Source organism: Zosterops lateralis, assembly GCF_965231275.1.
Source record: "Zosterops lateralis genome assembly, chromosome: 32".
Taxonomy (NCBI): Eukaryota; Metazoa; Chordata; class Aves; order Passeriformes; family Zosteropidae; genus Zosterops; species Zosterops lateralis.
Genome location: NC_139792.1, coordinates 592,434 through 609,097, shown reverse-complemented (window position 1 = coordinate 609,097; position 16,664 = coordinate 592,434). Strand labels below are relative to the sequence as shown.

The 16,664-nt window shown below is 66.3% G+C and overlaps 2 protein-coding genes across 2 annotated transcripts in view; one reads left to right on the top strand and one right to left on the bottom strand.

Annotated features, from left to right (window-relative positions):
• Positions 1-3,874: 3,874 nt before the first annotated feature.
• Positions 3,875-10,971, top strand: PPP1R1A (protein phosphatase 1 regulatory inhibitor subunit 1A; the record flags this gene model as incomplete). The annotated part of the gene is made up of 6 exons (XM_083880978.1): positions 3,875-3,960; positions 7,704-7,764; positions 8,305-8,342; positions 8,458-8,521; positions 9,018-9,218; positions 10,913-10,971. Exons 1-6 carry the CDS (start codon positions 3,880-3,882, stop codon positions 10,969-10,971), a joined length of 504 nt encoding a protein of 167 aa, XP_083737104.1. The 5' UTR covers positions 3,875-3,879.
• Positions 10,972-13,011: 2,040 nt separating this feature from the next.
• The window catches only part of PDE1B (phosphodiesterase 1B), a gene marked incomplete at its 5' end in the record, with an annotated part of 8,111 nt that continues 4,458 nt past the window's right edge, over positions 13,012-16,664 (bottom strand). The window contains 10 exons of the mRNA XM_083880977.1: positions 13,012-13,040; positions 13,171-13,278; positions 13,670-13,806; positions 14,053-14,179; positions 14,265-14,346; positions 14,421-14,541; positions 14,616-14,717; positions 15,238-15,363; positions 15,791-15,891; positions 16,281-16,421. Of these exons, the coding sequence (XP_083737103.1) occupies positions 13,187-13,278; positions 13,670-13,806; positions 14,053-14,179; positions 14,265-14,346; positions 14,421-14,541; positions 14,616-14,717; positions 15,238-15,363; positions 15,791-15,891; positions 16,281-16,421 (1,029 nt within the window). The 3' untranslated portion in view covers positions 13,012-13,040; positions 13,171-13,186. The remainder of the gene's footprint in view (positions 13,041-13,170; positions 13,279-13,669; positions 13,807-14,052; positions 14,180-14,264; positions 14,347-14,420; positions 14,542-14,615; positions 14,718-15,237; positions 15,364-15,790; positions 15,892-16,280; positions 16,422-16,664) is intronic.

The window sequence follows — 16,664 nt, the reverse complement described above, 5'->3', positions numbered from 1 at the left end:
CAAAATACAAAATCGGCGGCCCAAAACCTCAGACGTTGCCCCACATCCGCCAGGGCCGAGGGAAAAGCTCCGTGCGGCGCCAGAGGGGGCTGAGAACGGCCTGGGGACCCCCTGGGGCCTTCCCGGGGGGTCCTTCACCTTCCCGAGGGGTCTCTGACCTTCTGGAGGGGGTCCCCGACCTTCCTAAAAGGTTCCTGATCTTCCTAAAGGGTCCCCAACCTTCCTGAAGTGCCCCCGACTTTCCTGAGGTGTCCCCATCCTTCCTAAAGGGTCCCTGATCTTCTCGAGGGGTGACAAGGGAAATCCCCACCCCAGGGGGGTGACAAGGGAAATCCCCACCCCAGGGGGGTGACAAGGGACATCTCCAGCCTATGGAGGTGACAAGGGACATCCAGGAGGGTGACAAGGGACATTCCCAGCCCAGGGGGGTGACAAGGGACATCTCCAGCCTAGGGAGGTGACAAGGGACATCCAGGAGGGTGACAAGGGACATTCCCAGCCCAGGGGGGTGACAAGGGACATCAACACTCACCTCACGGCCACTGAGGTGCCACCACATCCATTCCAACGGGTCCCCAAAGAGCTGGAATTTGGGGACACCGCAGGACCTGTGTCCCCAGGGCCGTGTCCCCGAGGGCTGTTGTGTCCCCAGGGCCGTGTCCCCAGGGCCGTGTCCCCAGCAGTGCCAGTCCCCGGGAGCCCCGGGCGCTGCCCCGGGCGGGATCCCGTCAAAAAAGGCAAAGGAAAGCTCCGGGAGCGGGGCCGGGAACGCCCCGCAGGGATATTTTTAGCCCGGGAGTGTTTGTGGATAAAGCCCCGAATGAACCGTTCCCTGAGCCCGGCCCGGGCGGGGAGGGGGGGCCGGGAGAGGGAACACCCCCCCAGGGACGGGAAAAGCCCTGGAGGGATGGGAATGGCCCTGGAAAGGATGGGAATGTCCCTGGAAGGACGGGAACACCCCCTGAGGGACGGGAATAGCCCTGGGAAGGATGGGGATGTCCCTGGAAAGGATGGGAATGCCCTTGGAAGGACGAGAATAGCCCTGGGAGGGAGGAGAATAGCCCTGGAAAGGATGGGAATGTCCCTGGAAGGACGGGAACATCCCCGGGAGGGATGGGAATAGCCCTGGAAGGATGGAAAGAGCCCTTGGAAGGGCGGGGATACCCCAGGAAGGATGGGAATAGCCTTGAAAGGATGGGATAATCCCTTGGAAGAACGGGAACACCCCTGGGAGGGAGGGGAACATCCCCGTGAAGGATAGAAAGAGCCCTGGAAAGGATGGGAATATCCCTGAAAGGACAGGAATATCCCTGGGAATGTCCTTGGAAGGGCGGGAACACCCCTGGAAGGACCGGAATATCACTGGGAAGGATGAGAATACCCCTGGAAGGAGGGGAATATTCCTGTAAGGATGGACAGTCCCTTAGGAGGGACGGACACATCCCCAGGACAGATGGACACAACCCCAGCAGATCCCTCTGGCCTCACCCTTTGGTGGCCCTGTCACATCCCTGTCCCCAAGGATGTCCCCAGGGGTGTCCCCAAGGATATCCCAAGGATTTCCCCAGGGGGGTCCCCAGGGTGTCCCCAGGGGTGTCCCCAAGGATGTCCCCAGGGATGTCCCCAAAGGACAAGGACAAGGACAGTGTCCCTGCAGTGCCACCAGGGCCTGGCTGTTGACATTCCCAGTTCAGCCACAGCCAGAGCATTTCCCCCCCACCCCCAAAACAATTCCCTGGAAGCCTCGGGAAGGGTCTGGGGGGGGTCACACCGGACTTTGGGGGGTCCCTGTGCCTTTCCCCCGCCCCCCCCCTCAGAATTAGGGACTGCCCCTCCCCCAAAGCCACCAGCACTTTAATTGGGACCCCCGGAAATCCCTAAATGTGCCCCTCCAACCCCCAAATCTGCCCCAGGAGCCCCCCTGGGAGCCCTGGTGGTGGCGGGGGGCACAGGGGGGACACAGGGGGACACAGGGGGGCACAGGGGGTGGACAGGGGGGACACGGGGGGACACAGGGGGGGCACAGGGGGGGGCACAGGGGGGACACAGAGGGGACACAGGGGGGCACAGGGGGGACACAGGGGGGGCACAGGGGACACAGGGGGACACAGGGGGGCACAGGGGGGGCACAGGGGGGACACAGGGGGGGCACAGGGGGGGCACAGAGGGGACACTGCGGGGCTGGGCCGCCCCCCGGGCCCCCCCCCGGCCTGACCTACTTTGCGGATCCGCCGGCGGATCCCGCCCGGCTCCCGCTCCATGAATAAGTGATGGGACCGCGCTGGTGGCTGCGGCGGGCTGGGGAGGGGGGGCACGGCCCTGCAAACATGTCCTGGCCCCATAAACCCCACCCGGACCCATAACCCCATCCCGGGTCTGGAACCCCCCCCCCAGTCCTACAAACTCCCCGGATCTGGAACCCCCCCAGCCCCATAAACCACCCCCGGCCCCATAAACCACCCCCAGATCCACGAACCAGCCCCGGCCCCTATAACCCCCACCCCGGCCCCATAAACCATCCCCAGCCCTATAAACCATCCCCAGCCCTATAAACCACCCCCAGCCCCATAAACCCCCTCCAGCCCCATAAACCCCACCCGGCCCCATAAGCCACCCCCTGGCCCAGAACTGTCCTGGGCCCATAAGCCAATCCCAGGGCCTGAAACCCCCCCTGGCCCCATAAACCGCCCCCCGGCCCCACAACTTCCCCATCCCTGTCCCTGTCCCTGTCGCCTTCCCTGTCCCCTGTCCTGTCCCTGTGTCTGTCCCTGTCCCTTTTTCCCTTTGTCCCTGTCTCCATCCCTGTCCCTGTCCCTGTCCCTGTCCCTGTCCCTGTCCCTGTCACTCCAGGGGCCTCTGACCTCCAGGGTGTCCCTGTCCCCACGTCCCTCCCACTGTCCGTGTGTCTGTCCCAGGGCCTGTGTGTCTGTCCTCACCTTCCCGTGTCTGTCCAGTGTCTGTTTTTCTGTCCCTGTGTCACCCTGTGTGTCCATCCCCGTGTCCCTGTGTGTGTCCTCATGTCCCTGTGTCTGTCCCTGTGTCCCCGAGTGTGTCCTTGTGTCTGTTTTTCTGTCCCTGTGTGTCCGTCCCTGTGTCCCTGTGTCTGTCCTCGGGTTCCAGTTCCCTTCCTGTGTCCCTGTGTCTGTCCCTGTGTCTGTCCTCGTGTCCCCGTTCCTTTCCTGTGTCCGGTCCTGTGTCCCCGTGTCTGTCCCCGTGTCTGTCCCCGTGTCTGTCCCCGTGTCTGTCCCTGTGTGTGTCCCTGTGTCCCTCTGTTTGTCCCCCAGTCCTGGCTCAGTCCACACGTTTGTCCCCATGTCCCGGGGTCCATCTGTGTGTCTGTCCCTGAGTCCCCATGTCTGTCCCCGTGTCCTTGTGTCTCTAGGTCTGTCCCCTCATCCCTGTGGCTGTCCCTGTGTCCCTGTGTCCCTGTGTCTGTCACCGTGTCCCAGCTCAGTGCATCCGTCCCTGTGTCCCTGTGTCTGTCCCCACGTCCCTGTGTCTGTCCCCGTGTCCCCGTGTCTTTGTGTCTGTCCCTGTGTCTGTCCCCACGTCCCTGTGTCTGTCCCTGTGTCTGTCCCTGTGTCTGTCCCCGTGTCCCCGTGTCTTTGTGTCTGTCCCTGTGTCTGTCCCCACGTCCCTGTGTCTGTCCCTGTGTCTGTCCCCGTGTCCCCGTGTCCCCGCGCCCCTCCCGGTGTCCCCACCCCTGTCCCCGTGTCCATCCCCTTGTCCCTCTGTCCCTCCGCGCGCGGGGCCGGGGGGCGGGGCGTGTCCTTTAGGGCGTGTCCTCAAATGGGCGTGGCCACGTGGGCGTGGCCACATGGGCGTGTCCGGGGCGTGTCCTCGGGAGCCGCCGGAGCCGCCGGAGCCGCCGCGCCCGCGATGGAGCCCAACAGCCCCCGCAAGATCCAGTTCACGGTCCCGCTGCTGGAGCCGCACCTGGACCCCGAGGCGGCCGAGCAGGTGCGGGGACAGCGGGGACACCGGGGACAGCGGGGACAGCGGGGACACCGGGGACAGCGGGGACAGCGGGGACACCGGGGACAGCGGGGACAGCGGGGACACCGGGGACAGCGGGGACAGCGGGGACACCGGGGACAGCGGGGGGGCGCGGAGAACAGAACCGGGGGGGGCTCCGGGGGGCTGCGGGCACGGCCCGGGCTGGGGGTGACACCCTGGGGTCGGGGGTGACGCGGGGACAGCACAGGGGAGCCCCCCCGGTTTTGGGGACACCCGCACGGAGCGGCCCCCGCTGTCCCCAGAGCCCCGCGGGGACAGTGAGGGGGTGACAGTGACAGGGCCATGGGGCTGAGGGGGGTGACAGTGGCGGGGACAGGGCGGGGGGTGACAGTGACAGGGCCATTGGCCGAGGGGGTGACAGTGACAGGGCCGGACAGTGACAGGGCCATGTGGCCGCTCTGCGCGACGCCCCTGGGGTGGGGACAGCCTGGAGCCCCCCTGGGGACCCCCTGGGGACCCCCAGGCTCGGCTCAGCCCCGGCTCCTGTCCCGGCACAGCCCCGGGCACGGGGACAGCGAGGGGACATCACCGGGACCCCCACCCGGGCACCCCCTCCTGTCACCGCCCCCGCCCCGGGGGCTGCAGGGGACAAGGTGGGGGGTCTGGGGGTCCCCACGGCCCCATCGCGGGGGTTTGGGGATGATGAGGAGGAGGAGGAGGAGGAGGAGGAGGAGGAGGAAGGGAGGGGTCCTGCCGTGTCCCCCCAGCCGGGGGTCCTGGGGGTGGGTGGGGGGCTCGGACCCCCCCGGTGACAGCGGAGAGGGGGCGAGAGTGGCGCTGTCACCGAGTGCGACATCTGGTGCCACCACCCGGCTGGGTGACAGCAGCGTGGGGGGCCCCGGGGGGAGGGACAGAGCTGGGGGGCCCTGGAGGGAGGGGGAGGACGGGGGGGCTGCTGGGGAAGGGGGACAGGACCCCCCAGCACCCACAGCCCCCTCCCCATCTCAGCCCCGGGACCCCCCTGCCCTGCCCTGCCTCAGTTTCCCCTCCCGGGGGGTCTCCCCAGCTCCTGTCAGAGCCCTGAGAGGTGACAGCAGGTGACACTGGTGTCCCCTCCCCTGTTGCTCCTTTCGGGGTGTCCCCTGGTGGTCCCGGGGGGCTCGGCCCTGTCACCCCCCCGGGTGTCCCCACCGTGTCCTGCAGGGTCCTCCCCCCCCTGCCCAGCGCCCCCTCCCCAAGGGCCTTGTCCCCGGGTCCCCCCGGTGTCCCCAAAGCTCCGGCAGCTCCCTGAGCCCCATCTCTGCTGAGCCCCATCTCTGCTGCCCCCCACCCTGAGTGACCCCCACCCTGAGTGACCCCCCGGTGCCCCCCTGGTGCCAGGCCCGGCCCGGGGCTGTGTCCCTCCCCCCCCGCCGTGTCCCCAAGTCCCCCCCCGTGTCGCCAAGTCCCCCCCCCGTGTCCCCGAGGTCACCGGGACCGTCCCGGGGGGTTTTACCGGGTGGGACCGGGGCTGAGCTGGACCCCTCCCGCTGCCCCCGCTGCCCCCGGGCCCGGTTCCGGTTCCCAGAGCCCAGTCCCGGTTCCTGGAGCTCATCCCTGGCCCTGTCCCGGTTCCCAGAGCCCAGTCCCGGTTCCTGGGGTCCATTCCCACCCCAGTCCCGGCTCTCAGGGCCCATCCCGGACCCCTCCCGGCTCCTGGAGCCCATCCCCAGCTCGGTCCCAGTTCCTGGAGCCCATCCTGGACCCCTCCCGATTCCCGGGGACTCATCTCTGGCCCGGTCCCGGTTCCTGGGGTCCATCCCGGACCCCTCCCGGCTCTCAGGGTCCATCCCCGGCCCAGTCTCGGCTCCAGGGGCTCATCCAGGACCCGGTCCTGGTTCTCAGGGTCCATCCCTGGCCCGGTCCCGGTTTTCAGGGTCCATCCTGGACCCCTCCCGGCTCCCAGAGCCCACCCCCGGCCCGGTCCCGGCTCCCAGAGCCCACCCCCGGCCCGGTCCCGGTTTTCCCCGGCTGGTTCCGCTTCTCCTTAATCGATGTTGGAGATTGATCTAAAAATAGCGGCGGGAGCGGAGGGAGGAGGGAGGGAGGAGGGAGAGGGAGGGGTGGTGGCAGCAGGTGACACTGCCGGTGTCCCCTCCCCTGCCCCGCTTTTGGGGGGTCCCTGAGCGGTGACGGGGGGGCTCGGCCGTGTCGCCCCCCGCCCCGGAGTTTTCCTGGTGGGTTTTTGGGGAGGGAAAAGGATGGAGGGAGGGAGGGGTGGGGGATGGAGCAGGGAGGAGGCACCGGAGGGAGGGAGGGGGAGGGCCAGCCCAGCCCCTCCCCGGAGCATCCCCAGGATCCCCCCGGGACCCCCCGGCAATGAGGGGGGAGGTGGGTGGGGAGGGGGCTCAGCTCGGCCCCACCCGGGTGACCTTGAGCCGGTGGCGGCGCTGTCCCCTCCCTGTCCCCTCCCTGTCCCCTCCCTGTCCCCTCCCTGTCCCCATCCCCACCCTGGGCCGGGGGGGGACACACAGCCGAGCCCCCCACCCCAGAACAGCCCAGGGGGGGCTGCGGCTTCCAGGGGACCCTCCCCACCCAAAGGGGGAGACCCCAAACCCTCCCACCCCACAGCGGGGGGGCCGGGAGGGGGCGGTGGGACTCCCCCCCCCAAGGCGGTGGGCGGGGGTCTCTCCGGGGGTCGGGGGGCGATTCCCGGCGTTCCCGGCGGTTCCCGGGTCTGTCTAATCTCCGTTTAAAATCCCGATGGCGTTTCCATGGCAACGGGGCCGGCACGGGGGGGGCGGGGGGTGGGCAGGGGGAGGGGGAGGGGCGGGATGGAGGGGGGGGAGGGGGGATCTCCCGCCTCATTAACATCTCATTAGGCAGCCCGCCTCATTAACATCTCATTAGGCAGCCCGCCTCATTAGGGAATCCTCGCTGGGAAATTCGGGATTTTTATTTTTGGGAGCTGATTCAGTTACTGGGTCAGCGGGGAAAGGGGGCGAGGGGTCAGCGCTGCGGCCACCGCCATCGTTGTCCCCATTTTCACCATTGTCACCAGTGTCCCCATGTCCCCCACTGTCCCCATTGTCCCCCATTGTCCCCATTGTCCCCCATTGTCCCCATTGTCACCCATTGTCCCCATTGTCCCCCATTGTCCCCATTGTCACCCATTGTTACCATTGTCCCCATTGTCCCCAGTGTCCCCATTGTCCCCCATTGTCCCCATTGTCCCCCATTGTCCCCATTGTCCCCATTGTCACCATTGTCACCATTGTCCCCCATTGTCCCCATTTTCCCCCATTGTCCCCAGTGTCCCCATTGTCCCCATTGTCCCCCATTGTCCCCCATTGTCCCCTACTGTCCCCATTGTCTCCCATTGTCCCCATTGTCCCCATTGTCCCCCATTGTCCCCATTGACCCCCATTGTCCCCCATTGTCCCCAACTGCCCCCACTGTCCCCACACTGCAGCCACCAATCCCCCCCTCCCAAAATGTCCCCAGCGAGGCTGGAGTGGCTTGAGGTGACCTTGGGCAAGGACAGAGGAAGGGCCGGGCCCCGTCGTGTCCCCTGTCACTGTCCCCTGTCACTGTCCCCTGTCACTGTCCCCACCCTCCTCCAGGTGATGGAAAAGCCACTTGTGTGTCCGGTCACCGCTGTCCCCGCGGGGCCACCACCGCCCCGGCCACGGGGACATCGTGGGGACATTGCGGGGACATCGCGGGGCCCAGCGGGGGGTCCCAAATGTGTCCCTTGTCCCCCCCAGATCCGGAGGCGCCGGCCCACCCCGGCCAACCTGGTCCTGAGCAGCGACCAATCGTCCCCAGGTGGGTCTGGGGGTGTCCCCGGGTCACCCCGGTGTCACCTCAAGGCCCGGCACACACCAGGGACACCCCAGGGTGCTCAGGGCCTCCCCAAAAATGGTCAGGGATCCTCCCATTGTATGGAGAGACCCCACACACACCATCAGGGACCCCCTAAATGACAGTAAGGGACCCCACAATGCTCAGGGACCCCCCAAAAATGCTCAGGGACCCCCTAAATGACACTCAGGGACCCCCAAAAATGCTCAGGGACCCCCACAAGACACTCAGGGACCCCTCCCACATTCCAGAACCCCCCCCGATGTTCAGGACCCCCAGGAGGGGGGGAGGGGGTGGGACCCCAATCCCCCCTTTGGGACAATGTTGGGGGGGGTGACCCCAATGCTGGGTGACAATGCGGGGGGGGGTGGCACTGTCCCCACGACACCCCCAGGGGACACAGACACCCCCGGGGGGGGGGGGGCCCGGATTGACCGGGGGGGGCTCAGGGTGGACCCCCCCCACCCTCCTGCTGACCCCCCCAATTTGTGTCCCCTCCCATAGAGATCGATGAGGATCGGCTGCCCAACCCCCTCCTGAAGGTGGGTGACACTGCCCGGGGGGTGTGGGGACATCTGGGGACACCCCAAAACCCCGGGGACACCCCGGGGACACCCCAAAGCCCCGGGGACCCCCCCTGACCCCCTGTCCCCACAGTCGGGCTTGGCCATGTCCCCAAGGCAGAGGAAGAAAGTTTCCCGCACAACCCCAACAATGAAAGGTACGGGGGGACATGGGGGGACACGGGGGGACATGGGGGACATGGAGGGGACATGGGAGGGACATGGGGGGACACCCAGGGACACTGGGGGGACATGGGGGGGACATGGAGGGACATGGGGGGGACAGGAGGGGACATGGGGGGACATAGCTGGAACATGGGGGGACATGGGGGGACACTGAGGGGACACAGGGGCACATGGGGGGACATGGAGGGGACATGGAGGGAATATGGGGGGACATGGAGGAGACATGGGGGGACACTAAGGGGACACAGGGGGACATGGAGGGGACACGGGAGGGACACAAGGGGGACACGAAGGGACACGGGGGGTCCACAACGAGGCGACAACCCGCCCCAACCCATCCCCGGGTGTGACAAAGGCCACCACGAGCCCCCCCAGGCGGTGTCACTTGCCGGGAGCGTTGGGGACGGTCCCCAGGGCCACCCCCCGCGTGTCCCCCGTGCCCCCCCAGCGCCGCTCCCTGCCCGGCAGAGCTGCAGATGATGGTGGAGCATCACCTGTGCAAGCAGGCCCAGGGCGGCGACAACAGCGGCGACAACGGCGACAACAACGGCGACAACAACGGCGAGGAGGCGGCGGCCGCCACCACCGCGCCTTGTCACCGCAGTGACATCGAGCACCGCCACAGCCCCGGGGGGTCCTGCCCGCTGGGAGCCCCCCAGGGCGCCCACCGTGAGTTTGGGGGTTTGGGGGGTTTTGGGGACATGGGGGGGGAAATGAGGTGACCTCGATGTGATGTGACACCCGCAGGGACAGCCGGGGGTGGCCCCCCGCAGGACGGGACAGCGCAGGATGGGACAGCCCGGGCCGGGACCCCCCCCCGGGCCGGGACCCCCGGGACCCCCCGGCGTGGCCGGGCTGAGGACGGGACCCATATAGAGCCTGGGGACAGCGGGCACTAGGTATGGCTGGGGACAGGGGGACATGGGGACATGGGGACAGCGGGCACTAGGTACGGCTGGGGACACTGGGGACATGGGGACAATGGGGATAATGGAGACACCGGGGACATGGAATACTGGGGGCAGTGGGGACAATGGGAGCACTGGGGGACAATGGGACACCAGACTGGGACACCTGGGGGGCACTGGGACACTGGGATGTCCCTGGGATGTCACTGGGGCACTCCCGGCCATTCTCCAGTGACGGTGACAGTGACAGGGGCGGGGTGGCCTTGCCGGGACAGGGGGGGACAGTGACAGGGACTGGGGGTGTCCCCTCCACGTGTGTCCCCAGTGCTGTCCCTTGTCCCCAGCCCTGTCCCCAGCCCTGTCCGCAGCCCTGTCCCCTGTCCCCAGCCCTGTCCCCATGGCTGTCCCTTGTCCCCAGGTGTGGCCGCTCCAGCCGGACTTCAGCGGAGATTTTTTTTTTTTAATTCCATTTTCTAAGATTTTGGGGCTGCCCAGAATTATTTTGATTTTTTTTTTGTTTGTTTGTTTTTTGGTTTTTTTTTACTGTCACAGGCAGGTCCCCACCCTGGGGACAAGGCCAGGACTGTCCCCTCCCCTTGTGGGGACCTCAGGGTGGGTGACACCTGCCCCACCCCCACCCCCCCAGCAATGCCACCCTTGGGTGACACTGGGGACACACCCGGAGTCCCCAGAGCGGGTGACAAGTGCCACCCAGGGGTGTCCCCAGGACAGGTGACATTGGGGACACTCACAGACCCCTCCCCCCATCACTGCCACCCTCGGGGGGTGTCCCCTGAGCCCCTCCCCCACCCCTCACCTGTGCTCACCTGGACACGCGGACACGGGGGGGGAGGGGGAGGGGAGGGGACAGGGACACGCGCGTGCGCACGGACACGGGGGGGGAGGGGACACGGGGGAGGGGGAGGGGGCGTGGAGACCCCCCGCCCCTCCCCCCTCAGCCGGAATTAAAGGGATCCTTCCCCCCCTCCCCCCCCCGCCTCCTCCTTGGGCCGCGCCGGGGGCGGAAAGGGGGGTGGGTCCCCTTTTTGGGTGCTGGGGGGGGGGTCGGGACCCCCCCATAGGCGCTGTGGAGGGGGGGTCCAGGACCCTCATTCGGGTGCTGGGGGACCCAAGACCCCTTTAGGTGCTGGGGGGACCTGAGACCCCCTCCAGGACCCCCCCATAGGTGCTGGGGAGGGTCAGGACCCCCTTTTGGGTGCTGGGTGGGGCTCCAGAACTCCCATTTGGGTGCTGGAGGGGCTCCAGGACCCCCTTTTTGGGTGCTGGGAGAACCTGAGACCCCCTTTGAGTGCTGGAGGGGGGTTCCAGGACCCCCATTTGGGTTGTGAGGGGGTCCCAAACCACCTTTGGATGCTGGGAGGGGGCTCCAGGACCCCCTTTGGGCACTGAGGGTTCACCCCCATCCCCTAATTCAGCCCCCCCAGTGCCCCCCAGTGTCCCCCCCCAGTGCCGGGAGCGTGGCCGTGGTGGTGGCGGCGGCGTTTATTAATTAACTCGTTAATTAATTAATTGCTCATTAGCGGCGGCGCGGGGGGGGGGGGGAGACACATGCGGGGGGGGAGGTCCGGCAGAGGGGAGGGGACACGGGGGGGACACTGGGGGGACATGGGGGGGGACACGGGGTAGAAAATACAAACACGGGGTGTGGGGAGGGGGGGGCGCGGAGCCGGGGCTGGAGCAGGAGGGGCCGGGACGGAGATTCCCGAACATTCCCGAACATTGCAGGACATTTCTGAACATTCCCGAACATTCCGGGACATTCCCAGACATTCTGGGACATTCCCGGGGCTTTGGGGCATTCCCGGGATGCCGGAGGATGCTCAAGGAACACCCAGATTCTGGAATGTTCCCAAGACTGGATCCGGGATCCTGGAAGGTCCCCCAAGGCCAGATCCCAGACTCTGGAATGTTCCCAAGACACGAGGGAATCCAGGATATCAGGGGATGCTCAAGGATCTGGGATCCAGGATCCTGGAAGGTTCCCAAGATGGGATCTAGGATCCTGGAAAATCCCCAAGGCCGGATCTGGGGTTCTGGAAGGTCCCTAAGGCTGGATCCAGGACCCTGGAATATTCCCAAGGCCAAATCCAGGATCCTGGAATATTCCCAGAGTCAGATCCGGGATCCTCGAATATTCCCGAGGCCAGATCTGGGATTCTGGAAGATCCCTAAGGCTGGATCCAGGATCCTGGAATATTCCCAAGGTGGGCTCTGTGATCCTGGAATATTCCTAAGGCCAAATCCAGGATCCTGGAATATTCCCAAGGTCAGATCCGGGATCCTGGAATATTCCCAAGGCCAGATTTGGGAGCCTGGAATATTCCTAAGGCTGGATCCAGGATCCCAAAGGGTCCCCAAGGCATGAGGGAATCAGGGATGTCAGGGGATGCTCAAGGATCCCAGATCCTGGAATATTCCCAAGGCCAGATTTGGGGTTCTGGAATATTCCTAAGGCCAGATCCCAGATCCTGGAAGGTCCCCAAAGCTGGATCTGGGATTCTGGGACTGGATCCAGGGTCCTGGAAGGTCCCTAAGGCCAGATCTGGGATTCTGGAATATTCCTAAGGCTGGATCCGGGATCCTGGAAGGTCCCCAAGGCTGAATCCCAGATCCTGGAATATTCCCAAGGCCGGATCCCAGATCCTGGAAGGTCCCCAGAGCTGGATCTGGGATTCTGGGGCTGGATCCAGGTCTTGGAAGATCCCCAAGGCACGCGGGGGCTGCGGGATGCCCCAAACATTCCGGGATTCCCAAGATCACCCCGGGATTCCCAAGGATACCCCAAACACTCCGGGATTCCCGAGGCTCCCAGGGATGCTGCAGGAGGCGGCTGGGCCGGGGTTTTGGAGCATTCCCGGGATGTCGCAGGAGTTCTGGGACATTCCAGGGACAGCGGGAGAGCCCCGGAGCCAGGGAGGGACACCGGAGTGGGACCTGTCCCTGTCCCTGTCCTTGTCCCTGTCCCTTGTCCTTGTCCCCAGTGCCACCCGCGCCGTGCCGCGTGGGACCGTGCAGGGACATCCCTGTCCTTGTCCCATCCCTGTCCCTGTCCCCATCACTGTCCCCATCCCTGTCCCCGTCTGTCCCTGTCCCATCCTTGTCCCTGTCCCATCCCTGTCCCCATCCCTGTCCTTGTCCTGTCCCTGTCCCATCCCTGTCCCTGTCCTGTCCCCGGGCCCCCTCCCGGTGTCACCGCCCGGCCCCCGCGGGCACAGAGAGAGGAGGATCACAGTGACCCCGGCGGTGCCACCGTGTCCCCACCCGCCTGTCCCCAACGCCACCACCCCCCACCCCCCCCCCCCCCCCCAGTCCCGGCCCCTCCCGAGCGCCCGGCGGGGGCGGGAAAAGCGTTTTTAAAAATCCCAAAAGGCCCGAGCCCGGCGAGGAGGGGCCGGGGGTGGCAGTGAGGGACCGGCGACACCGGCGACAGAGGGGACAGCCCCGGGGGGGCGGGGGGGGTGGCACTGAGGTGACACCGAGCCCGGCCCCGGGGGCGGCTCCTGCCCTGCGGATGGTGCTGAACTCGATGGCATCGAAACAATTTGGGACGAGACGTTGTCACCTGTGGGGGGGGACAGTCACCTGTGGGGGGGGACAGTCACCTGTGGGGGGGGGACAGTCACCTGCGGGGGGGGACAGTCACCTGTGGGGAGGGACAGTCCCCGCCGTGTCCCCGCCCTGCCCACCCTCACCTGGCTCCCCCCGCTGTTATTCCACGTCCCCGTTCTCCCTGTGGGCGGCGGCGGGCGGGGGCTCCTCGCTCGGTGACAACTCATCGATGGACGCCTGGTTGGTGATCCCTGGGGAGGGGACACGGGGACAGCGGTCACCGCCACGCCCCGGGACTCCTGTCACCTCCCGGGGACACCCGCGGTGGCGCTTGGGTCACCTCCCGGTGTGTGGGGACAGAGGAGGGACAGTGGTGGGACAGAGTGGGGACAGAGCTGGGATTGAGGTGGGACAGGGATGGGACAGTGGTGGGATTGAGGTGGGACAGGGATGGGACAGGGATGGGATTGAGGTGGGACAGTGGTGGGACAGAGGTGGGACAGAGGTGGGGACAGAGCTGGGACAATGGTGGCACAGAGGTGGCCCCGCACGGTTCGCAGTGGTCCCCAACCCCTCCCCGTGGTGGCCGTGGTGGCCTTGGTGGCCTTGGTGGCCGTGGTGGCCTTGGTGGCCGTCCCCTACCGCTGGCCGCCCTCTCCTTCCACTTCTGCTTGTTCTCCTGGATGTGTTTGGTCCAGGTGGAGCGGAACCCGGCCAGGTCGGCTTTGATGTCCCCCAGCTCCAGGTGCTCGTCCAGGGACGGCTGTCGCCACTGCGAGCTGGGGACAGCGGGGACAGCGGGGACAGCTCAGCTGGCGGCGGGGGGACAGCGCCACTGCTGCCACCGTGGGGACTGGACAGGGACAAGGACACAGGGACGGGGACAGGGACAGGGACAAAGACAGAGGGACAGGGACAGGGACAGAGGGACAAGGACAGGGACAAGGACAAAGACATAGGGACAGGGACACAGGGACAGGGACAAGGACACAGGGACAGGGACAAGGACAGAGGGCCAGCCCCACCTGGGCTGCTGGCCGCCCGCGGGGTTGCCCTTGCCCTTGGAGCCGTCCTCAGCCAGCGGCGTCACCAACTTCTCGGCCACGTCGGTGAGCACCGAGAAGGTCGGCTCCACGATGAAGTCGATGAAGCCTGGGGACAGCAGGGGACACGCTGGGGACACTGTGGGGACAGCGCGGGGACAGCACAGGGACAGGGGACATCCCCCAGGACTCACCGATCTGTGACTGGGCCACCAGCGTGGAGGTGCGGTCACACAGGGGTGAGAAGGGCAGCCCCAGCTCGGCCTCTTTGTCCCCCTGGCAAGGCAAGGGACAGGCGTGGTGTCCCCACGGGGTGTCCCCAGTGTCCCCCCGCCCCGCCCCGGCCCTACCTGCCGGAAGAACTCCTCCATCAGCGCCTTGGTCCAGCGGCTGTGCACGGCCCACTGCTTGGTGGGGTGGCTGATGTCGGCCGCGTGCAGCAGCAGCGACAGCACCTTGGACTTGTCCAGCCTTTGGGGACAGCACCGCGTTGTCCCCAAAGCCACCCCGGTGTCCCCTCCCCTGCCGCCGCCACCTCCACCCACCTCTCGAGCTGCTGCAGCGCCGTCTTCATGGACTTGACCTGCTGGAAGTGGCAGGACATGTCGGTGGCCAGGACCATCTCGATGACCAGCGCCCGCAGCTCCCTGAGGGAGGGGACACGGGGTCAGGGGACACGGGGACAGCGGGGGGACAGTGGGGGGACAGAGGGGGGACAGTGTGGGGACAGTGCAGGGACAGCAATGGGGACAGTGGGGAAACAGCAGCGGGGACAACACAGGGACAGTGGCAGGGACAGTCAGACAGCGGTGGGAGAGTGGAGGGACAGCAGGGGGACAGTGGTGGGGACATCAGGGGGACTGTGGAAGGACAGTGGGAGGACAATGGTGGGGACAGTGCCAAGACAGCAGTGGGGACAGTGTGGGGACAGCAGGGGGACAGTGTAGGGACAGTGGGGGGACAGTGGAGGGACAGCAGTGGTGAGAGCAGCAGGGCCTGTGGGAAGACAGCAGGGGGACAGTTTGGGGACAGCGAGAGGACAGTTTGGGGACAGTTTGGGGACAGCAGGGGGACAGCGAGAGGACAGTTTGGGGACAGCAGGTGGACAGCGAGAAGACAGTTTGGGGTCAGTTTGGGGACAGCAGGGAGACAGCGCAGGGCCCTTACGCGAACTCGTCCTTGGTGAGGTTGACAAAGATGTTGAGCTCCTCGTCCTGCATCAGGCGGAACACGGCGCTGATGTGGTGGTTCTCCAGCACCGAGCGGTCGTTGTACAGGATGGCCGTGTCCGACCTGGGGACACGGGGACACGGGGACAGTGGCCACGGGGACGGGCTGTGCCATTGCCAGAGGGAGGGATGGCCCCGGGGGGGCAGTGTCCCAGGTTGGTGGATCTGGGTGTCCCCAGAGTGTCCCCAAAGTGTCTCCAAGGTGTGCAGGTTTGACCAGGACACACTATGCAGTGTGACGTGCCACCTGTGCCATGCTGTGTCACCTGTGCTGGGTGACCTGTGCTGTGTCCCCTGTGCCATGCCGTGTCACCTGTGTCCCTGTGTCCCCAATGCCCCCATGTCCCTGTGTCCCTATGCCATGCCCTGTCCCTGTGTCCCCCTGTCCCCCTGTCCCCATGTCCCCGTGCCCTCACTTGGTCTGGATGTGGAAGCTGTTGGTTGTCCCCGTGTCCCCGTGTCCCCCTGTCCCCATGTCCCCGTGCCCTCACTTGGTCTGGATGTGGAAGCTGTTGGTTGTCCCCGTGTGCTCAAAGTCGTGGATGGCGGCGGCGAAGATGATGGCCAGGACCTCGATCTCGGACAGGCAGTGCTGGGGACACGGAGGGGACACGGAGGGGACAGGGACAGGAAGGGGACAGTGTCTCAGGACAGGGAGGGGGCAGGGCCACCCCTGCCAGGAGTGCGACATCCACCGGGTGCGCCGTGCACACTTGGGGACAACGGGCAACACATGTACCAGATGCCACCACATGTGTGACAGCTGGGTGGGGACAATCAGGCACACTCCTGTCCTCCTCAGGCTGTGGTGCCACCCTTGGTGACATCAGTGTCCCTGTCCTGTACCAGCATCCCCTGGTCCCCCTCAGGCTCTGGTGCCACCCCTGGTGACATCAGTGTCCCCTGTCCCTGTCCCCATCCCCTGGTCCCCCTCAGGCTCTGGTGCCACCCCGGGTGACATCAATGTCCCCTGTCCCGTACCAGCATCCCCGTGCGCAGCAGGAAGCAGTGCACGGTCTGGGTGACGTCGGCCGCGTGCACCTGGTTGTGATACGGGTTCCGGAACTTTCCGTAGCCGCTCTCCAGGGCCTCCAGCAGCGACGTCAGGAACGCGCCGGGGATCTGGGGATGGGACATGGGGGGACATGGGGGGTCACAGGGGGTCACGGGGGGTCATGATGGGGTCACAGGGGTTCACGGGGAGGGACAGACCCCCAGAGGATCATGGGGGGTCACAGGGGGGTCATGGGGGGGGAGACAAACCCACAAACCCTCAGGGGGTCACAGGGGGGTCACTGGGAAATGAATTTGGGGTATATTTTGGGGTGATTTTGAGGTGAATTTTGGGGATATTTTGGGGTGATT